This window comes from Acomys russatus, chromosome 1, assembly GCF_903995435.1.
Source record: "Acomys russatus chromosome 1, mAcoRus1.1, whole genome shotgun sequence".
In the NCBI taxonomy this organism is placed as follows: domain Eukaryota; kingdom Metazoa; phylum Chordata; class Mammalia; order Rodentia; family Muridae; genus Acomys; species Acomys russatus.
In genome coordinates this window covers 37,800,737-37,817,840 of record NC_067137.1, presented here as the reverse complement: position 1 = coordinate 37,817,840, position 17,104 = coordinate 37,800,737, and the positions used below count along the sequence as shown (strand labels likewise).

At 40.5% G+C, this 17,104-nt stretch overlaps 1 protein-coding gene and 1 non-coding gene across 4 annotated transcripts in view; one reads left to right on the top strand and one right to left on the bottom strand.

Annotated features, from left to right (window-relative positions):
* The window catches only part of Adam17 (ADAM metallopeptidase domain 17), a 44,971-nt gene that overhangs the window by 22,082 nt on the left and 5,785 nt on the right, over positions 1-17,104 (top strand). Inside the window, exons 5-14 of one of the 3 annotated variants that reach the window (XM_051143916.1) lie at positions 1,561-1,729; positions 4,075-4,208; positions 6,010-6,099; positions 8,104-8,217; positions 9,636-9,780; positions 9,901-9,989; positions 11,102-11,254; positions 14,509-14,708; positions 16,324-16,427; positions 16,613-16,747. In XM_051143916.1, the coding sequence (XP_050999873.1) occupies positions 1,561-1,729; positions 4,075-4,208; positions 6,010-6,099; positions 8,104-8,217; positions 9,636-9,780; positions 9,901-9,989; positions 11,102-11,254; positions 14,509-14,708; positions 16,324-16,427; positions 16,613-16,747 (1,333 nt within the window). Of the gene's footprint in view, positions 1-1,560; positions 1,730-4,054; positions 4,209-6,009; positions 6,100-8,098; positions 8,218-9,635; positions 9,781-9,900; positions 9,990-11,101; positions 11,255-14,508; positions 14,709-16,323; positions 16,428-16,612; positions 16,748-17,104 lie in introns of those variants that run through there. The other 2 variants (XM_051143924.1, XM_051143932.1) reach the window with 2 other exon arrangements.
* Positions 11,492-11,600, bottom strand: LOC127196830 (U6 spliceosomal RNA). Its single transcript, XR_007831555.1, has one exon. It is a non-coding gene; the product is annotated as a U6 spliceosomal RNA (small nuclear RNA).

Below are 17,104 nucleotides of genomic sequence, written 5' to 3'. Positions count from 1 at the left end.
CTTGTGCCTCTTTTCCTGTCTGCCTTCCTTTGAAGTTATCTTTCTCTCAGCACCTTGCCTCTGATTTTTACAGAGTTTCTTGGTTGTTTTAAGATGCTAAGGCTAATTAAGTACAGTGGGTCATACCTGCAATCCCACTTGGGAGGCTCCAGCAGGAAGATTGCCATGAGTTCTCTGCTTAACACTTAGGAAGGCAGAGGCAGGAGGAGTACTATAAGCTCAAGGCCAGCCTGGGCTACATAGTGAGCTCTGGGCCAGTTTGAGCAACAAAGGGAGACCTAGGACACTTTACTATTGATAGGCCACCAGGTGTGGCTCTCTGTACTGTTCTTCCTGCAAATGGTTCACAAAATACATAGTTTGTCATGATATATTTTCACTTACCAATATAATTATGCATATCTTTTTAGATTAATAAATAAGGATCTAAATGAAGGGTCTTTTTGGTTTTTTTGGTTTTTGTTTTTGTTGTTGTTGTTAAGGCTTCCTGGTAGACTGTTGTTTAGTCAGTCCTCTGTTAATGAATTATTGTGTTTTAATTCAGTGAAATAGAAGTTTCTGGCATGAACAGCCTTGAACACACTTTGGGTGTGTATATTTAACTAGTGTGGTCTGGGTGGCCACTCTCATGAGGCTTCCATTGTTGTGTCACTTCATTTCTTTTTGAGGTTGAGCCTTCCCGTGTGGCTCTGTCAGGGCTGTTTTGCCTATGTTAGGGCGTCAGCATTCTCAGCAGCTGGGTGAGCCTTTATTTCTCTGCAGCCCCACTAGCATGTGTCTGATTATAGATGTCCTCATGGGTCTGAAGTGTGTCTTACTCACTCATTGTTCCTGTACATGTAACTTTATGTACAAAATTCTGTTTTACATTCTTCACAGCTGAGACCAGTATATTTACATATTTACAGAACACTTTGCTTTTTAAAAATGGAAACAGCCCTTTTGACTGTGTCCCTTTCAGGGTGTGTGAGTTGTCTTTACTATGGCCTCGCCATGTAATGAATGCAGACTCTTCCAGCATCATTGTTTCTATGACGCTGGGGGCTAAAATCATGAATTAAAACAAAGGCCTGCTTTCTCTGAAACCAGTAGAAGGTTTAAGCATATTGTTAGGAGTTTTAAGTTATCTCTTGCAAAAATTTTTGCTGTTTGTAAAATCTGCCATGGGAAAAGATGCTGAGTGCCTGAATGTTAAAGGTAAATGGAGTGCAAACACCATTTACAAAGGGTGTCACCTGATGTCACTGCTGCACGACCATCTGTAACAACACAGGAATAGAGTAGGAATTACAGAAATATTTAAAATGGCTTTATGGAAAGGATGGACTTTTTTTTCTTGTTTACTAGCTTGTACAGAATTATGTATAAAATAGTGAATAATTGTGAACTTATTTGCAGTGTAGAAACTATAAGATAAAACAAATAATTTATTCTCTAAGAAACAACAATACCCAAGAAGAAAGAGTGTTATGAGAATGTTATTTTATGTTAGAAGTTCTCTCTCTCTCTCTCCTTTTTTTCTATTTCATCATCTGTTTTTCCTTTTTTTTTTTTTTTTAGCCACTTTGGAGGTTTGTTAATGATACTAAAGATAAAAGAATGTTAGTTTATAAGTCTGAAGATATCAAGGATATTTCACGTTTGCAATCTCCAAGAGTGTGTGGTTATTTAAAAGCAGATAGTGAAAAGTTGGTTCCAGAAGGGCTCATAGACAGAGAGCCATCTGAAGGTAAGACTTAAATTGTATATCAGACATGATAGAAGCACATCACACTGGTTTCCAGCAGGGTGTTTGTTAATGAGTAAAAACAGCATCATTATTAAGTAACCCTAGTGTTTTCTTTGTCTTTAATTGTTTTTCTGTTAAGTAATAGTTGAAACCACTAGAAAATAAAAAATCTTAAAAGAGACTAAGGGAAGAGACAGTGAAGTGATCTAGGGAAGTTCTTGTAGACCTACAAAAACGACAAAATACTACTTTTGAAAAATGGTATTTAGAGCTTGTAAAAGATTAGTTGGGTGGCAAGAGAGCTCTGTTGTGTTTGAAGTACGCATAGGCTCTCAGTTATGGACTCTATTTGGGGTCACTTAAGATAAAAGCTGTTGGAGTGGTGTTGTGTCTTCATTATTTTTATTTTTATGTTTTTATTTTTGTTCATTTCATTTTTTAAAGGTTTGTTTATGTATATAAGCACTCTATTGCATGTGTGCCTGGATGACAGAAAAGGGCATTAGGTCCCATTATAGATGGCTGTGAGCCACCATGTGGGTGCTGGGAATTGAACTCAGGACCTTTGAATGAGCAGCCAGTGCTCTTAACCACTGAGCCATCGCTCCAGCCCTTATGTTTGTGTTTTATTTTATTTTATTTTTGTTTTTCAGGATGGGGTTTCTCTGTCCTGGAACTTGCTTTGTAGACCAGGCTAACCTCAAACCTAGGGATCCACCTGTCTCTGTTTCTTGAGTTCTGGGACTAGAGGCATATGCTATACTATGCCTGGCTTTACCTTTGTTTTGTTTTTTTTAATTTAAAGAAAATTATTATTTCATGTGCATTGGTGTTTTGCCTGCAGGTATGTCTGTGTGAGGGTGACAGATCCTCTGGAACTTGAGTTACACACAAGTGTGAGCTGCCATGCGGGTGTTAGGATTTGAACCTGGGTCTTCTAGAAAAGCAGCCAGTGCTCCCAACCTCTGAGTCATCTTTCCTGCCCCAACTTTGTTTGTTTGTTTGTTTCTTTCTTTCTTTTTTATACAACCCAAAACCACCTGCCCAGGGGTGATGCCACTGACAGTATGCTGGGACCTCCTATGTTAATCATTAATAAAAAAAAAAATTACCTACAGACTTGCCTACATTCCAGTTTGATGGACGTATGAGGTTTCCTATTTCCATATAACTCTCTAGCTTGTGTCAAGTTGACAAAGTAGCCAACTCAATGTGCATGAGTATGTCTATGGATATGTTTCTAAATATATATACTTACAGGTATTCAGATGAGTATGTGTGTATATCCACGTACTCCATAGATATATCTTTGCTTGTGAGTGTGGGTAAACATTAGACAAGCTTGTATCAGGGAGCTGGGAAGAGTGTAGCCTCACATTGATGAAATTAGACACCTCCAAATACTCAGGGTTGCTTTTTATTATTATTATTATTATTTTAAACGAGGTCTACTAAACAGCCCATGGTGGTCTTCAATTCTTTATCCTCTTGCGTCAGCTTCCTAAGTGCTGGGATTTCAGACCTGTGCCTTATATATGGTTTAGTATTGCTTAAATTTTAATGTATAATTTTCTTGACTTTTTTTTTTTAACTGTTACTTTGGTTAATACATAGAATTATAGAAGAAAATGACCAGTGGTTTCATTGCCTAGTAATGATTATTTTACTGTATTAAATATATATAAAAAATTCATTCCTTTCATGGAGGTTTGAGCTAGGGTCTCCTATATTCCAAGCCCATTGGTTTTAAAGTCAACAATTTTTGTTTTTGTTTTTCAGAACAGGGTTTCTCTGTGTAGGCTTGGCTGTCCTGGGCTCACTTTGTAGACCAGGCTGGCCTCGAACTCACAGGGATCCACTTGCCTCTGTTTCCTGAGTGCTGGGATTAAAGGCATGCACCACCACTACCTGGCTTTTAAATTCAACCATTTTAAACCTTATATTACTCTTTACTTTTCTTTTTCCAGTTTTTATATTATTATTATTATATTAACAATATTTATTATATATATATTTATAATAATAACAACTGTTTATTTATTCATTCAAGATAAGCACTCCATTAAGGGCAGATGTGGTGGGGCCTGACTGTTATCCCTGTCCTTGGAACTAGAAGCAGTAGCATCAGAGGTTAAGTCACCCTAGGCTGCAGAGTGAGTTCAAGAACAGCCAAGGATGTAAGACCCTGTCTGCACCCATCCCCTGGAAAACAAAAAGATACTTTGAGTGGTATTAAACTTTAAATAATGTTTGTTTCAGAAAAATATTAGAACTAAGTGTTACTATAAAAAAACCTCCTTGTTTTGATGAATTTTAATTTAATAGTGCATACAAATTCATATTAGAGTTTGTTCGTCGTGTGAAGAGACGAGCTGAACCTAACCCCTTGAAGAATACTTGTAAATTACTGGTGGTAGCAGATCATCGATTTTATAAATACATGGGCCGAGGAGAAGAGAGCACCACTACAAATTACTTAGTAAGTATTTGATGATATACAGGGTAATCAGAAAGTCATTTATGTGCGTAAATTAATTCTGGTAAGAGAAAGCTGCAGTAATTTACAATTTAACGAAACAAGGCCTGCTCCAGACAGTTATTTCCTTTCTGTTATTTTGAGGGCCATTTACAAGGATCGTAACATTCCTATGTAGAAACTGTAGTTTCAAAATGATTGTAAAGCATTTTGCTTTCAAATTACTATTTTCTGTACATTAGACTCTTTCTTCATAATAAACTAGGGGAACATTGGGGCTGGAGAGATGGCTCAGAGGTTAAGAGCACTGACTGCTCTTCCAGAAGTCCTGAGTTCAATTCCCACAACCACATGGTAGCTCACAACCATCTATAATGTGGTCTGGTGCCCTCTTCTGGCCTGCAGGGGTGCATGCGGGCAGAGCACTTTATACATAATAATAAATAAATCTTTTTTAAAAAATAGGGGAACATTTGTAATGTTCCTTCTTTATATGAGTGAACTCTGTAAAAACATTAGTATCACATGCATAGATTTTATGCTTATAAAAATATATATCTGTGTGAACGTGGGTGTATTTTCTGCTTGTATCTGTATTCCACAGAGGTTTGTTACTGGCCTTAGGATAGGATATGAAATAAGTGAGACATTCATGGCTTTAGTTAACTCTAGGGCAGAGATAGGAAGGAAAGATTAAACAAGTGTTAATACAGACCTGGCTCAATCCCAGGGCCTCATGTCTATTGAGCATGTGCCCTCGCACTGTGCTATATTCCCAGCCTGACATGGAACTTCTTGTATCAGCTACTAAAATTTTAAGTCAAGGAAGTGATTTTCCCCAGGATTTTTTTTCTCAGCATGACCCCATTCATTTTGGTAACTTGGCACTGATTAAAATGTTGTCATTGAGGGAATAAGATAATGCAGCTATTCATGAGCCCACAGCCTGGTACAGCAAAGACAGCTTCCTCATTGCCTCCTCTCCCATTCTCTCCATTCTATTCCAACTCTCGCTCAGCCTTCTTGCCTTTTCTTCTGTCGTATGGATGAATTTATTAGGAGAATAGTGGGAATCATTGTAATTCTTGTTCCTAAGCAAGAGAGTCTTGAAAATTCTTCATCTGGGGTTTGTACTAAAGGGCTTGTTGTATTTTACTTCTTTGTATTGTACACCATGAATGTGAGCATACTGTGAGGGTCACTTTTTCAGAGTGCTTTTCCGATTGCTACTTAAAGCAAAGACGTATTCTTCATAGCTGGAACAAGCCGGCTAACCCATTTTTTTTTTGACAGATACTCTTCTTTGAGAAAAAATAAGTAGTTCATTTTGTTATTGTTGGTTTTGTTCTTTTTGATGTAATGATTGTGCTTTGCCTGTATCATGTGCATATAAGTAAGTGCATATGTGCACACACATGCAAAAAACATACATGTCCCCCCCCCCAGATGGAAAATTTTTTTTAAAGTTTACCATTTCACTGGTTCTAGGGCAACATTTCAAGCACTCATGACACAGAATGAAAATGTACTTCTTAGGGTTTCTGGTAAATCAGATGACTTGTTTTAATAGTTGACTGAGATGGCAGTATTTAAAAAGCCTAGACAGTAGACAGTAACATTCTTTGTTGTAGCCGTATTTTAAAGTGGGCTCTAGCGATAACCTTTTTGATAGACCTGCAGATGTGAGAATTAGCTTCTCAATGCCAGTTCTCATACTCAAGTCTTGCTGGATGTTCAGTACAGTAGGTTTTGTTACATTGCAGAGTGGTAGAGCTCTACATAACTTCGCATTTTGTATCCACAGATAGAGCTAATCGACCGTGTTGATGACATATACCGGAACACTTCGTGGGATAATGCAGGATTTAAAGGTTATGGAATACAGATAGAACAGGTATTCATCAACAGTAGGCCTTGTGTTGATCTATGAGGTTGGGTGTAGTAAATGTTTTTATTTTTTTAAAACCCATAGCCTACCTTAACATTAATTATAAAACATTCTCATTTTGTGATTTTTTTTTTTAAATGATAAATTGTGTTGTATTTTAACACTAGTTGATAAAGTTTCTGTCTTGAGGGTTATTTCAGGAATGAGACCTCTTAGTGCTATTACATTCTTCTCTGTTAATTATAGCTCTTTAATTTCCTGTAGTGTTTTCTTTTCCCTCTGATTATGCTTCAGACTTTAGGATATTCTAATTTTATGGCCCCTGTATCTCTGAGAAGAGCAAAGAAGGAGGTTTTGTTGTAATTCTACAATTTTGAGTCTGTGGTTAGGAAATTTATTCAAGAATACAATGCATGGGAGACATACCTATAATTCTAGTTCTTGGCAGGCAGAGGCAGAAGGATCTCTGCAAGTTGTCTACATAGTGAGCTCTCCATCAGTCACGGCTTATCTTTCCAAGGGTGTTGTGTTGTGTGTGTGTATCCTAGGTGTCCAGGTGAGTCTGTATTTAACACACCCTTTGGCTTTTTACTTTATGTTATGTTGGCTATCATTCCCTATGATAATGTAATGCAAACCTGGTTTTAAAATCACTACATTATGTTTAGAGTTTGAGGGATCAGTAACTAGTTCCTTTTTGCTTTAGGCACTTGAAAACAATTGAAGAGTATGCTAATATAGGAAACAGAAATGCCATCTTCTTTAATCTATTTAAGATGAGTTGGAGGATGTAATTTAGGTGTGTAGTCCTTTTGGGCTTCCAGTTACTTCTTATCAGAATTGACCTTGACCTTCCTCTGTAAACCTTAGTGTCAGTGCAGACAGAAGGAGGCCAGAAGACAGTGAGTTGAGCATGGCTTCCGCCCCTTTCCCAGAGTCTCTGATCAGAAACTTTTGTTCCTTTCTTCTTAGTGGGTTTAATAGGAATTTGTCTTAAACACATATGCAAGGAGATGTTCTAGTTCTTTGGGTTTTTTTTGGTTTAATAGTCTCCTATACTTACGGTACAGAAGTGGCATTTGTCCCAACCCTTCATTTTTAAATTGTTGGCTATAATTGTAATATCTTAGGATCATGTAACCCAAGTTCTCAGTTTTTTTTCAAATAAATGTGAAGGATGTGAAAATTTAGTACATTTATAACTTTATAAATGTTTTCTACTACACCATATGTATTTCAGTTTCTTTTGGACACTGAATATTTAAGCTAAAAATTTGGTTTGCAAAACATTTTTTTATAGGAGTAGATAGTTGAAGGGGGGATGTGTGTGTGTGTATGTGTATGTGTTCGTGCATGTGTATGGTTTGGGTGTTTAGTTTTTGAGATAGGCTTTGGCTATGTAGCCCAGATTGGCTTTGAACTAGTAGTCATGCCCTGTCTTAGCCTGCCAAGTACCAGGGTTATACAGATGCTGTTTTGATTTGTTTTAAGATTTAAAGTTATGGAAGGTTGTGAACTTGCTTGTGGGATCAACTGGGTTCTGAGTAGGAACAAATGGTCTTAGCTGCTGAGGTCTCTGCAGCTCTCAGATGCTGGATTTTTGGTGGTTTTGTTGTTGTTTGAGGCGGGGTCCCTCCAGACAGCCCTGGCTATCCTGGAACAGGCTTGTACATCAGGCTAGCCTTAAACACAGACATCTACCTGCCTCTGCCTTTAGAGTTCTGGGCTAAAGGTATGCACCACCACACCTGGCCAGAGGCTATTTTTGTTTTTTTAGTTTTTCAAGACAGCGTTTCTCTGTGTTATCTTGCCTGTCCTGAACTTGCTTTGTTGACCAGGCTGGCCTCAAACTCCCAGTCATCCGCCTGCCCCTGCCTCCTGCATGCTGGGATTATGGACATATGTCACCATGCTCAGCAAGAGGCCGTTTTTTTCAAGTGGTGAAAAGAATGCAGTAAAAGTCTTAAGATATTTTGGAATTGTTCTAAGTATGTTCTCTCTTAAGTATAGATTCGAATTCTCAAGTCTCCAAACCACGTAAAACCTGGTGAAAGACACTTTAATATGGCAAAAAGTTTTCCAAATGAAGAAAAAGATGCTTGGGATGTGAAGATGTTGCTAGAGGTAGGGTTTTTTGTTTGTTTGTTTGTTTGTTTTTAACTATGCTTTTTTTTTTTTTTTTTTTTTTTTTTTAGTTTTTCTGATGTGTTGATGTATCTATACTAGTGAAGAAACATGGTAGAAACCTTAATATCTTTGAGCATCTAATTAGGCTCAGTGGCCCTTCTCTGGAAACTTAACATGCGTCGTCACTGTGTAGACTTTTATACCGTTTTGCATGTTAGGTCTCTGAAATGTACCCACAAGTCTTTTAGGGTAGTACTTATCCAAGAGACTGTGAACATGTATTGGGAAGTACAAGTATAACCTGGGATCTATAGAAATTCAAACATTTTACTTTCATTTGGTAATATATTTGAAGAATATTAGCACTCTGTTAGGCATTCTTTCTTTTTCTTTTTTTGGTTTCTCTGTGTAGCCTTGGCTTGCCTGGATTTGTAGACCAGGCTGGCCTCAAACTCACAGAGATCCGCCTGCCTCTGCCGCCCAGTGCTGGGATGACAGGTGTGGGCCACTCCCTTCTCTGGTGTGCATCCTTACTGTAGTACACTGCTGCAGGAGCCCAGTGTGGCATATTACTGCTTCATTGTACTGTGGCTTGATGCACTGGGATGGATGTTCATTTCCTGTTGCTGCTGTAACAGATTGCTACAAATTGAGCAGCTTGGGACATTTGGATTTTTTTTTTTTTTTTTTAATTATTATCTTGTCATTTCAATGTGTTGGTCTAGGTTAGCTTATATGGATTTCTTGCTTATGCACCCACAAGACCAAGATAAGTTTGAAACTTGAATGGAGCTAAAGGCTTTTATCATTCTCCCTCCCCCCCATATTGAGATCGTATGCTACGTATCTATAATACCGGTTTAAGTAATTTGATTTGCCAGTCACCCTGAGGGAGATTAAGTTAGTATCTTTGTTTTGTTTTGTTTTTTGATGTTTGTTTGTTTGTTTTTCTGAGACGGAGTTTCTCTATGCAGCCCTGTCTGTCCTGTAGACCAGGCTGGTCTCAAACTCAGAGATTTGCCTGCCTCTGCCTCCTGAGTACTGGGATTACAGGCATGCATATCATTGCTTTTGAGATAGTCTCAGCAAGTGTGAGTTAATTCTGCAGAGTGCCATTAAGCTCTTGAAATACTTGGAGATGCTATAGCATGGGCCTGCTCTAGTCCTGACTCGGTCTCTGTGGAAGAGCAATGAATTAATTCATTCTGAGTAGATGAAAGGTGCCTGAAAGCTACCCACCCACTCCTGTGCTTCCACTTGCTTGGCTGGGTGTAAACCCCAGGGAAATCACGTTGTGTTGCAGGTGACTGTAGGTGCAGGTGCTGAGCTGCAGCTGTTCTGTGATAGTCAGTTGAAGCACCCTTGAGTCTGGCATGATGACAATCTACTTAAGAATTCTCTCTCTCTCTTTAAAGCAATTTAGCTTTGATATAGCTGAAGAAGCATCTAAAGTCTGCCTGGCGCATCTTTTCACGTACCAAGATTTTGATATGGGAACTCTTGGATTAGCTTACGTTGGTTCTCCCAGAGCAAACAGTCATGGAGGGGTTTGCCCAAAAGGTAAGCCTCTCATTTGTGCTGTCATGACACTGAGACAAAAGAGAAAGCTGATTGGGTTATGTTTTACTTCTGTGTCTAAGGGCATTTTTTGTCTCTCTCTCTCTTTCTTTTTTCCTTTAGCTTATTACAGCCCTGGTGGGAAGAAAAACATCTATTTGAATAGTGGTCTGACTAGTACAAAAAATTATGGTAAAACCATCCTTACAAAGGTATGTTTCTGATTAAAAAAAAAAACAAAACAATGATTTTACATTTACATGTGTGTGCATATGTGCATCCCTACAGATACCAGAACAGGGTGCTGAAGAACAGCGAGTGCTTCTAACCACTGAAGCAATTCTCTGGTCTGTGTTTTTAAACAGGGTAGATTTGGAATCCATTGCATTAGAATGTCAGTTACATATTTATGCTGGTGTCTTTTTAATAACTCATGTGTACTTGGTTGATAATGTGGCTGGGTGTGCTCTGCCCTGCAGTGTTTAAGGCATTGCTCTGTTTTCTGGCATCCATATGCCATTAAAAATATATGAGTCCTTAGCCTTTGTTTGTGACTTTTTTTTTCCTAAAAGATTTTTATATTTTGTTTTGCAGTCTGGAGATGTAGCTCAGTTAGTAGAGTGCTTGCCTAGCATGTACCATGTACAACCAGGGATAGTGTTACACACCTGTAACCTCCGAGTACTGGGATTAAAGGTGTTCGCCACCACATCTGGCTGTTATGGTTTAAATCCCAGGAAATGTTAACAACATTGGGATAGTTGAGATGGGTCAGAAGATAAAGGCAGTGTCCAAGCTTGATAGTCTAAGTCGGATTCCCTGCAAGGGGAATTGAGAGGAGAGTGTCACTATCGGTAGAAGATGGAAAAATAAATCATACATGTGTTTGGGAAAACTTTTGGCTTCCAACCCCCACACCTCACCTCACATGCCCACCACTCCCCCTCTCTCCCTATCTGTGCATGGGGCAGTCAGAGGTCATCTTTGGATGTGGTTTCTCAGTCTCCATCCATCTTATTTTTGCTTTTTAACTAATGAATTTAGTGTTTATATGTGTGCATATGTGCCAGTGTGAGTTTATGTGTGCACAGGAGCCTGCATGTTTGATCCCTGGAACTGCAGTTAGAGGTGGTTGCAGCTGAACTCTGAAAGTGCAGTAAACACTCTTAAACACTGAGCCATCTTCCAGTTACCTACCCTGCCCCCCCCCCCAAAAAAAAAAAACAACTAGGCGTGTGTGGGTATAGACTGCTTATGTGAATTGATCTGAAAAACGTAGCAAAAGTAGCTGATGGTTACATACTTTCTCTGCCTGGTGCTTAAGGAAGCTGACCTGGTTACAACTCATGAACTGGGACACAATTTTGGAGCAGAACATGATCCTGATGGGCTAGCAGAATGTGCCCCAAATGAGGACCAGGGAGGAAAGTACGTCATGTACCCCATAGCTGTGAGTGGTGACCACGAGAACAACAAGGTATGTGTGCTTTGGCTGGGCTTAGTGGTTGGAGAGCAGGCTGTGCCCCGGTCTGCAGAGTGGCTAGAACAGGGCTCAGGGAAGGGGCCACTCCTCCAGACTTCCTAGAGATACAGCTGTCAAACACAGTAGGAACTTGGTGTGTGGTTCCAGTGACACAAGCCCCATCTTAGCTGTAGCTACAGCTGTCATTTGGAAATTTTTGTCAAGGTTAATCACAGGTAAATTATTATTTTTTTTAATATGGAACACTTCATGAATTTGCGTGTCATCCTTGCGCAGGGGCCATGCTAATCTTCTCTGTATCGTTCCACTTTTCTAGTATATGTGCTGCCGAAGCCAGCACAATCACATGTAAATTCATTATAATAGTTACAGTAACTTTTGTCAGAGTCTTAACTTTTGAGGAGGGTGTTTGGCGCAACCTTAAAAATTACCTGACAATCTTTTTTTCTTTACATACACATTTATATTACTACACACACACATATATATAATAAACTACCTACAACAAGAAGAACCACGAAACAAATCGGTAATTATATAAATGTTACATTCATAGTGTTTTGGCTATTTGTATTTGGCAGCCTTGAAGAAAACGTCTTTCCTATCTTGGTGCATCTAAATTTTGAATGTAAATCAATATCTATCATATACCTGACAATTTTTTTAAAGATTTATTTATTTATTATATGTACAGTGTTATGCCTGCAGGCCAGAGCCAGAAGAGGACACCAGATCTTATAGATGGTTGTGAGCCACCATGTGGGTACTGGGAATTGAACTCAGGACCTTTGGAAGAGCAGCCAGTGCTGTTAACCGCTGAACCATCTCTCCAGCCCTATACCTGATAGTCTTATATACAGTTTGTTGCTTGTTTTAATTTGGCAGTACTTCACAGTGTGCTGTTACCACCCTCACTTGCTGTTGCCCTTCGTCCCTCCCTGACCCCTTGCTGTACTAGAGATTAAAAATTCCTTAATAAAGCTATTAAAAACAAGTATAAAAATGAAACAGGAAAGCCAGGCGGTGGTGGCGCACGCCTTTAATCCCAGCACTCGGCAGAGGCAGGTGGATCCCTGTGAGTTTGAGGCCAGCCTGGTCTACAATGCCAGGACAGCCAAGGCTACACAAAGAAACCCTGTCTCGAGAAAACAAAAAAACAAAAACAAAAACAAACAAACAAAAAGATGAAACAGGAAAGGGAGTAAATCCGGAGAACCTGTGAATCAGTGTGGAGGCTGTGAGCGCTGATGGGACTGTTGTCCATTTAGTGCATGCTTGGATGCTTTGGCAATAAAAAGTATAAAACATTGAATGAGGAAAAATTTCTAAGTGGCCAAATATAGTTAGTAGCTTCCACATTGGGCTGCTGTGCTTCCAGGGCGCTGCCAGAACTTGGAGGCTGGGTAACTTTGTACACTCTACTGCAAGGGAAAGCACATGATGCTGCTTCCTCCTCCATGAAAATCCCCATGGGCCCTGAATGGCCTGTGGGAACTTGCTAGTCAGGGTGGAGCGTGGGCAGACCTGGTTTTGTTCTGCACCCATTACACTTAGTACATTTTTTTTCTCCTGACAGTTTAGTTTTCTCAACTGCTACCTCCCCTTGTGAAAAGATACTATGCATCTTCTTTGTTTTAGATTTTTTTTTTCCAAATAATTTTACAGGTATTTATTTGTGGAGGTCATATGTATCCAGGGCACATGTGTGGAGCTAACTTTTAGGGGTTCTTTCCTCTAACCTGGGGATTGAGCTCCGCTCACCAGATTTGGCAATCGGCTCCTTCTACCTGCAGAGGCAGTCATTTTCCTGGCCCTACATGATGTTCTTTCTTTTTCTTTCTTTCTTTTTTTTTTTTTTTTTTTTTTTTTTTTTGAGACAGGGTCTCTCTATATAGTCCTAGCTGTCTTAGAACTTGCTGTGTAGATTGGGTTTGAATCTACAGATATCTTCCTGCCTCTGTGTCCTCAGTGCTGGGATCAAAGGTGTGTGCCACTATGTTTAGTTCATGAGTTTCTTAAATATTGTTTAACTAGGTGAAAAGGACCACAGGACAAAAATAAGGTGGTTCTTTCCTTATGCCTGGACAAACAGTGCTGTTTGCTCTTAGATGGGCCAGCGAGCAGCTGCCCTGTGATGCTTACATGAGCTGTGAACCCTGACATAAAGAAGGGGTGCTAAGGGATTCCCTAAGGAAAGTCACTGAGAGAAAGCACAGAAGACTAGGATCTATAGACAGTGGTCAGAAAGCCAAAGCCAGTGACAGACTGGTCGCTATGTGCTCAGCACTGTCTAGGCGCTGGAGACCCATTGTTTGAGAGTTTAACTGCTAATGAAGAGGCATTCTGCTGGCTGTAGTGGTTTAGGTCTTTGTCACTGACCATTGTGACCTGTGGGGCACAGTGGGACACTCCTTTAACCCCAGCACTCTAGAGGCATAGGCAGGTATATTTGAGAGTTCAAGGTAAGTCTGGTCTAGATAGACAATTCCAGGCCTACATGAGCCACACAGTTGAGACCCTTGCCTTAAACAAAAAATAAATACCCTAGCCATTTTGTATTGAATAGAGGGAAATAATGTTGCATCAATCGTTTTGGAATAAGCACGTCCCACCAATGTCCTCTGTGGACTGAAGCCAGGAAAGCTCCTGAAAGGCTTCTATGCTAGGTGCAGTTTATATTCTTTATTTTATACTCTAGGGCAGTGGTTCTCAGCCTTCCTAATGCTACAGCCCTTTAATACAGTTCCTCATGTTATGGTGACCCCAACCATAAAATGATTTTATTGATAGTTCGTAACTGTAATTCTGCTACTGCTAGGAATCGTAATGTAAACATTTGATGGCAGGAGATCGGAAAGGGGTCCCGACCCACAGGTTGAGAACCATTGTTCTAAAACCATGAGGTAGGGTGAGCAAGCAAGCAAGATTTTACAGAAGCATAGCTGGCAATCAACAACAGCCCGTTCTTTCAGTTATTTCTCCAGGTCATTCTGTTCTGGACAGCAGGGGAAGTTGTGCTTGGAAAACAGGCAGTACAAGCAACACTTTAAGTAAATCACCAAACAATCCAACAATCAGTCTTTTCTACCTTATTCTACTTCCGTGATTTACTGTTGTGCTTGCTTGACCTAGCTCAGCGGTGGCGTTGATGGTGGCTTCACCGTAAGGATTTGTCTGTAGAGAAGTACTGCATGAGAATGAATTTCATTTTGTTCTTTTGGACGCTCATGGCCCTTTTTTCTCCTAAGATGTTTTCAAACTGCAGTAAACAGTCCATCTACAAGACCATAGAAAGTAAGGCTCAAGAGTGCTTCCAGGAGCGCAGCAACAAGGTGTGTGGCAACTCCAGGGTGGATGAAGGAGAAGAGTGTGACCCGGGCATCATGTACCTGAACAATGACACCTGCTGCAGTAGTGACTGCACGCTGAAGCCAGGTGTACAGTGCAGGTGAGAAGTGTTCCCACAGAGAGTTGGGGGAATGAGGGCCCAGGTAACCGGAGATTGCAAAAGCAGGCATTTGACTGAGGTAAGAGTAAGTGAGAGAGGGGGGGTGGGGTGAGAATTGATGTGCATGCGCCAGTACAGTACTCTATGGAAAATATTTCAACCTTTCTTTTTTTTAACTTTGACCTTGCGTGCATGACCTCTGATACACAGCATTCCCTTTTGTGTTTTATTTTACTTTTTTTATTTTTGATACAGTCTCACTATGTAGCCTTGGCTGACTGGGAACTCTATATATAAATAGCCTAGAACTCACAGAGAAGCACCTACCTCTGCCTCCCTAGTGCTTTAAGATTTATTTTTATTTTAAAATTAGGCTTGGTGGTGACTGCCTTTACTAGCTATCTCATTTAATTTTTAAGACTCTTTTAGGCCAGGTGCAGTGGTGCCTGCCTGTAATCCCAGCACTGAAGGAGGCAGAGGCAGGTGGATTGCTATGAGTTCGAGGCTAGCCTGATCTATAAAGTGAGTCCAGGACAGTGAAGGCTACACAAAGAAACCCTGCCTTGAAAAACAAAAACAAAAGATGGGCATGCCTTTAATCCCAGTCCTTGAAAAGCAGAGGGAGACAGATCTTTTTGAGTTGGAGTCTAGCCTGGTGTATATAGTGAGCTCCAGGCCAGCCAAGGCTAGTAAAACCCTCTCTGGGGGGCGAGGGTGAGGTGGGGGGCCAGTTTTAAATAAAGTTGATTTAACAAGGCTACTCATGGATCCATCTGTTACAGTAGCAATATATTGGAAGAGTCAAAGGTGGCGAGCTGTCGTTGTGTATTCATATACTAGAATAATGTAGAGGTGCTATTTAATGATGTTAAACAGCTTCCAAGTTGGAAGATACTTATATTTCCAATTTTGTTGTTATTTTGGGTTTTTTTGTTTTTGTTTTCTGGAGACAGTTTCTCTTGTAGTCCTGCTTGTCTCATTCTGTAGACCAGGCTGGCCTTGAACTTAGAGATCTACCTCCTGAGTGCGGGGTTAAAGGTGTGCAGCACCACTGTACCTGGCTTATTTCCATTTTTTAAAGTACCTTAATAGACCAGTGTTTGTTGAGTATTTCATCTGTACATTATGCCTTTTAATGCATAGATTCTATTAGGAGTCATAGGACTCAGGCTACTTTGCTTCTTAGCCAGTGGTACATCCCTGGCTTCCCTTCCTCCCTCAACCCCCCCAAGTCTGGGTCTCTCTTTGTAGCCCTTGCTGTCCTGGAACTCACTCTGTAGACCAGGCTGACCTTGAACTCAGAGATTTTCCTGCCTCTGCCTGGCAAGTGCTGGGGCTAAAGGCATGCCCTATCACCTCTTGACCCTGGCTTTTTTCTTAACTCATTAATGAAAACAAAGAGTACCAAGTTATGTAAAGGTGATTGCTGTGTGTACTTAACTTTTCCACATTAGGAAGGGACACAAACACAGGGCAGATAGCCTCAGAGGAGTCAGGAACTCAGTAGTGACTTAGCCCTGTGGTCTTGCTTCAGTGTTCAAGTTACGTACACAACCATAGCATTGGATGTTGGGCTGTCATTGGAATTGAACAGTGTTTGTCTGCTCTTCCATAGTGATAGGAACAGTCCTTGCTGTAAAAATTGTCAATTTGAGACAGCCCAGAAGAAGTGCCAGGAGGCTATTAATGCTACTTGCAAAGGAGTATCTTACTGCACAGGTATGTTCCCATTGCTTCTCCAGGTGCCCTGTGGCATATGAATATGTATTTGAAACCAGGGTCAAGTACCCTTCCTGTGAAAGCAGCCCTTGAGGCCTTGCTCTTTGTTTGATACTGACTCTTAGAGAGCAGTGTGGGACAACTGTTGTGCCCTGGACTGAGTTGTAATTGGTGTTTGCCTCCAGGGAATAGCAGTGAGTGCCCCCCACCAGGAGATGCTGAAGATGACACTGTGTGCTTGGACCTTGGCAAGTGCAAGGCTGGGAAATGCATCCCCTTCTGCAAGAGAGAGCAGGAGCTAGAGTCCTGTGCATGCACTGGTGAGTAGTTCTGAGTCCTGCAGCTGAAGAATACCCATTTTTTGTCTGTTGTTCCCTGCTGCTCATCAAAGTTAGGAGAACCAAGCAAGGAATGAGGAAATCAGCAAGGCAAGCTAGGGTTTGAGAGACACAGCCTTGCCCTTCAATCCTGTGTTCAGGTACTGCTCCCCACTCCCCTGTTGTGAACTCATTTCCCACTACATGTCAGACAAATGGCAGGCAGGCTTCATGGAAAGTGGGAAGGCACTGAAAGGAGGCGGAAGACTCTCCTCACACATCATATAAATCATAAAAGTGCGATAGTTCTGTTCCCATGGGAGCTAGGTCCTCTAATGTGGGATTTTCAAAACTGCGTTT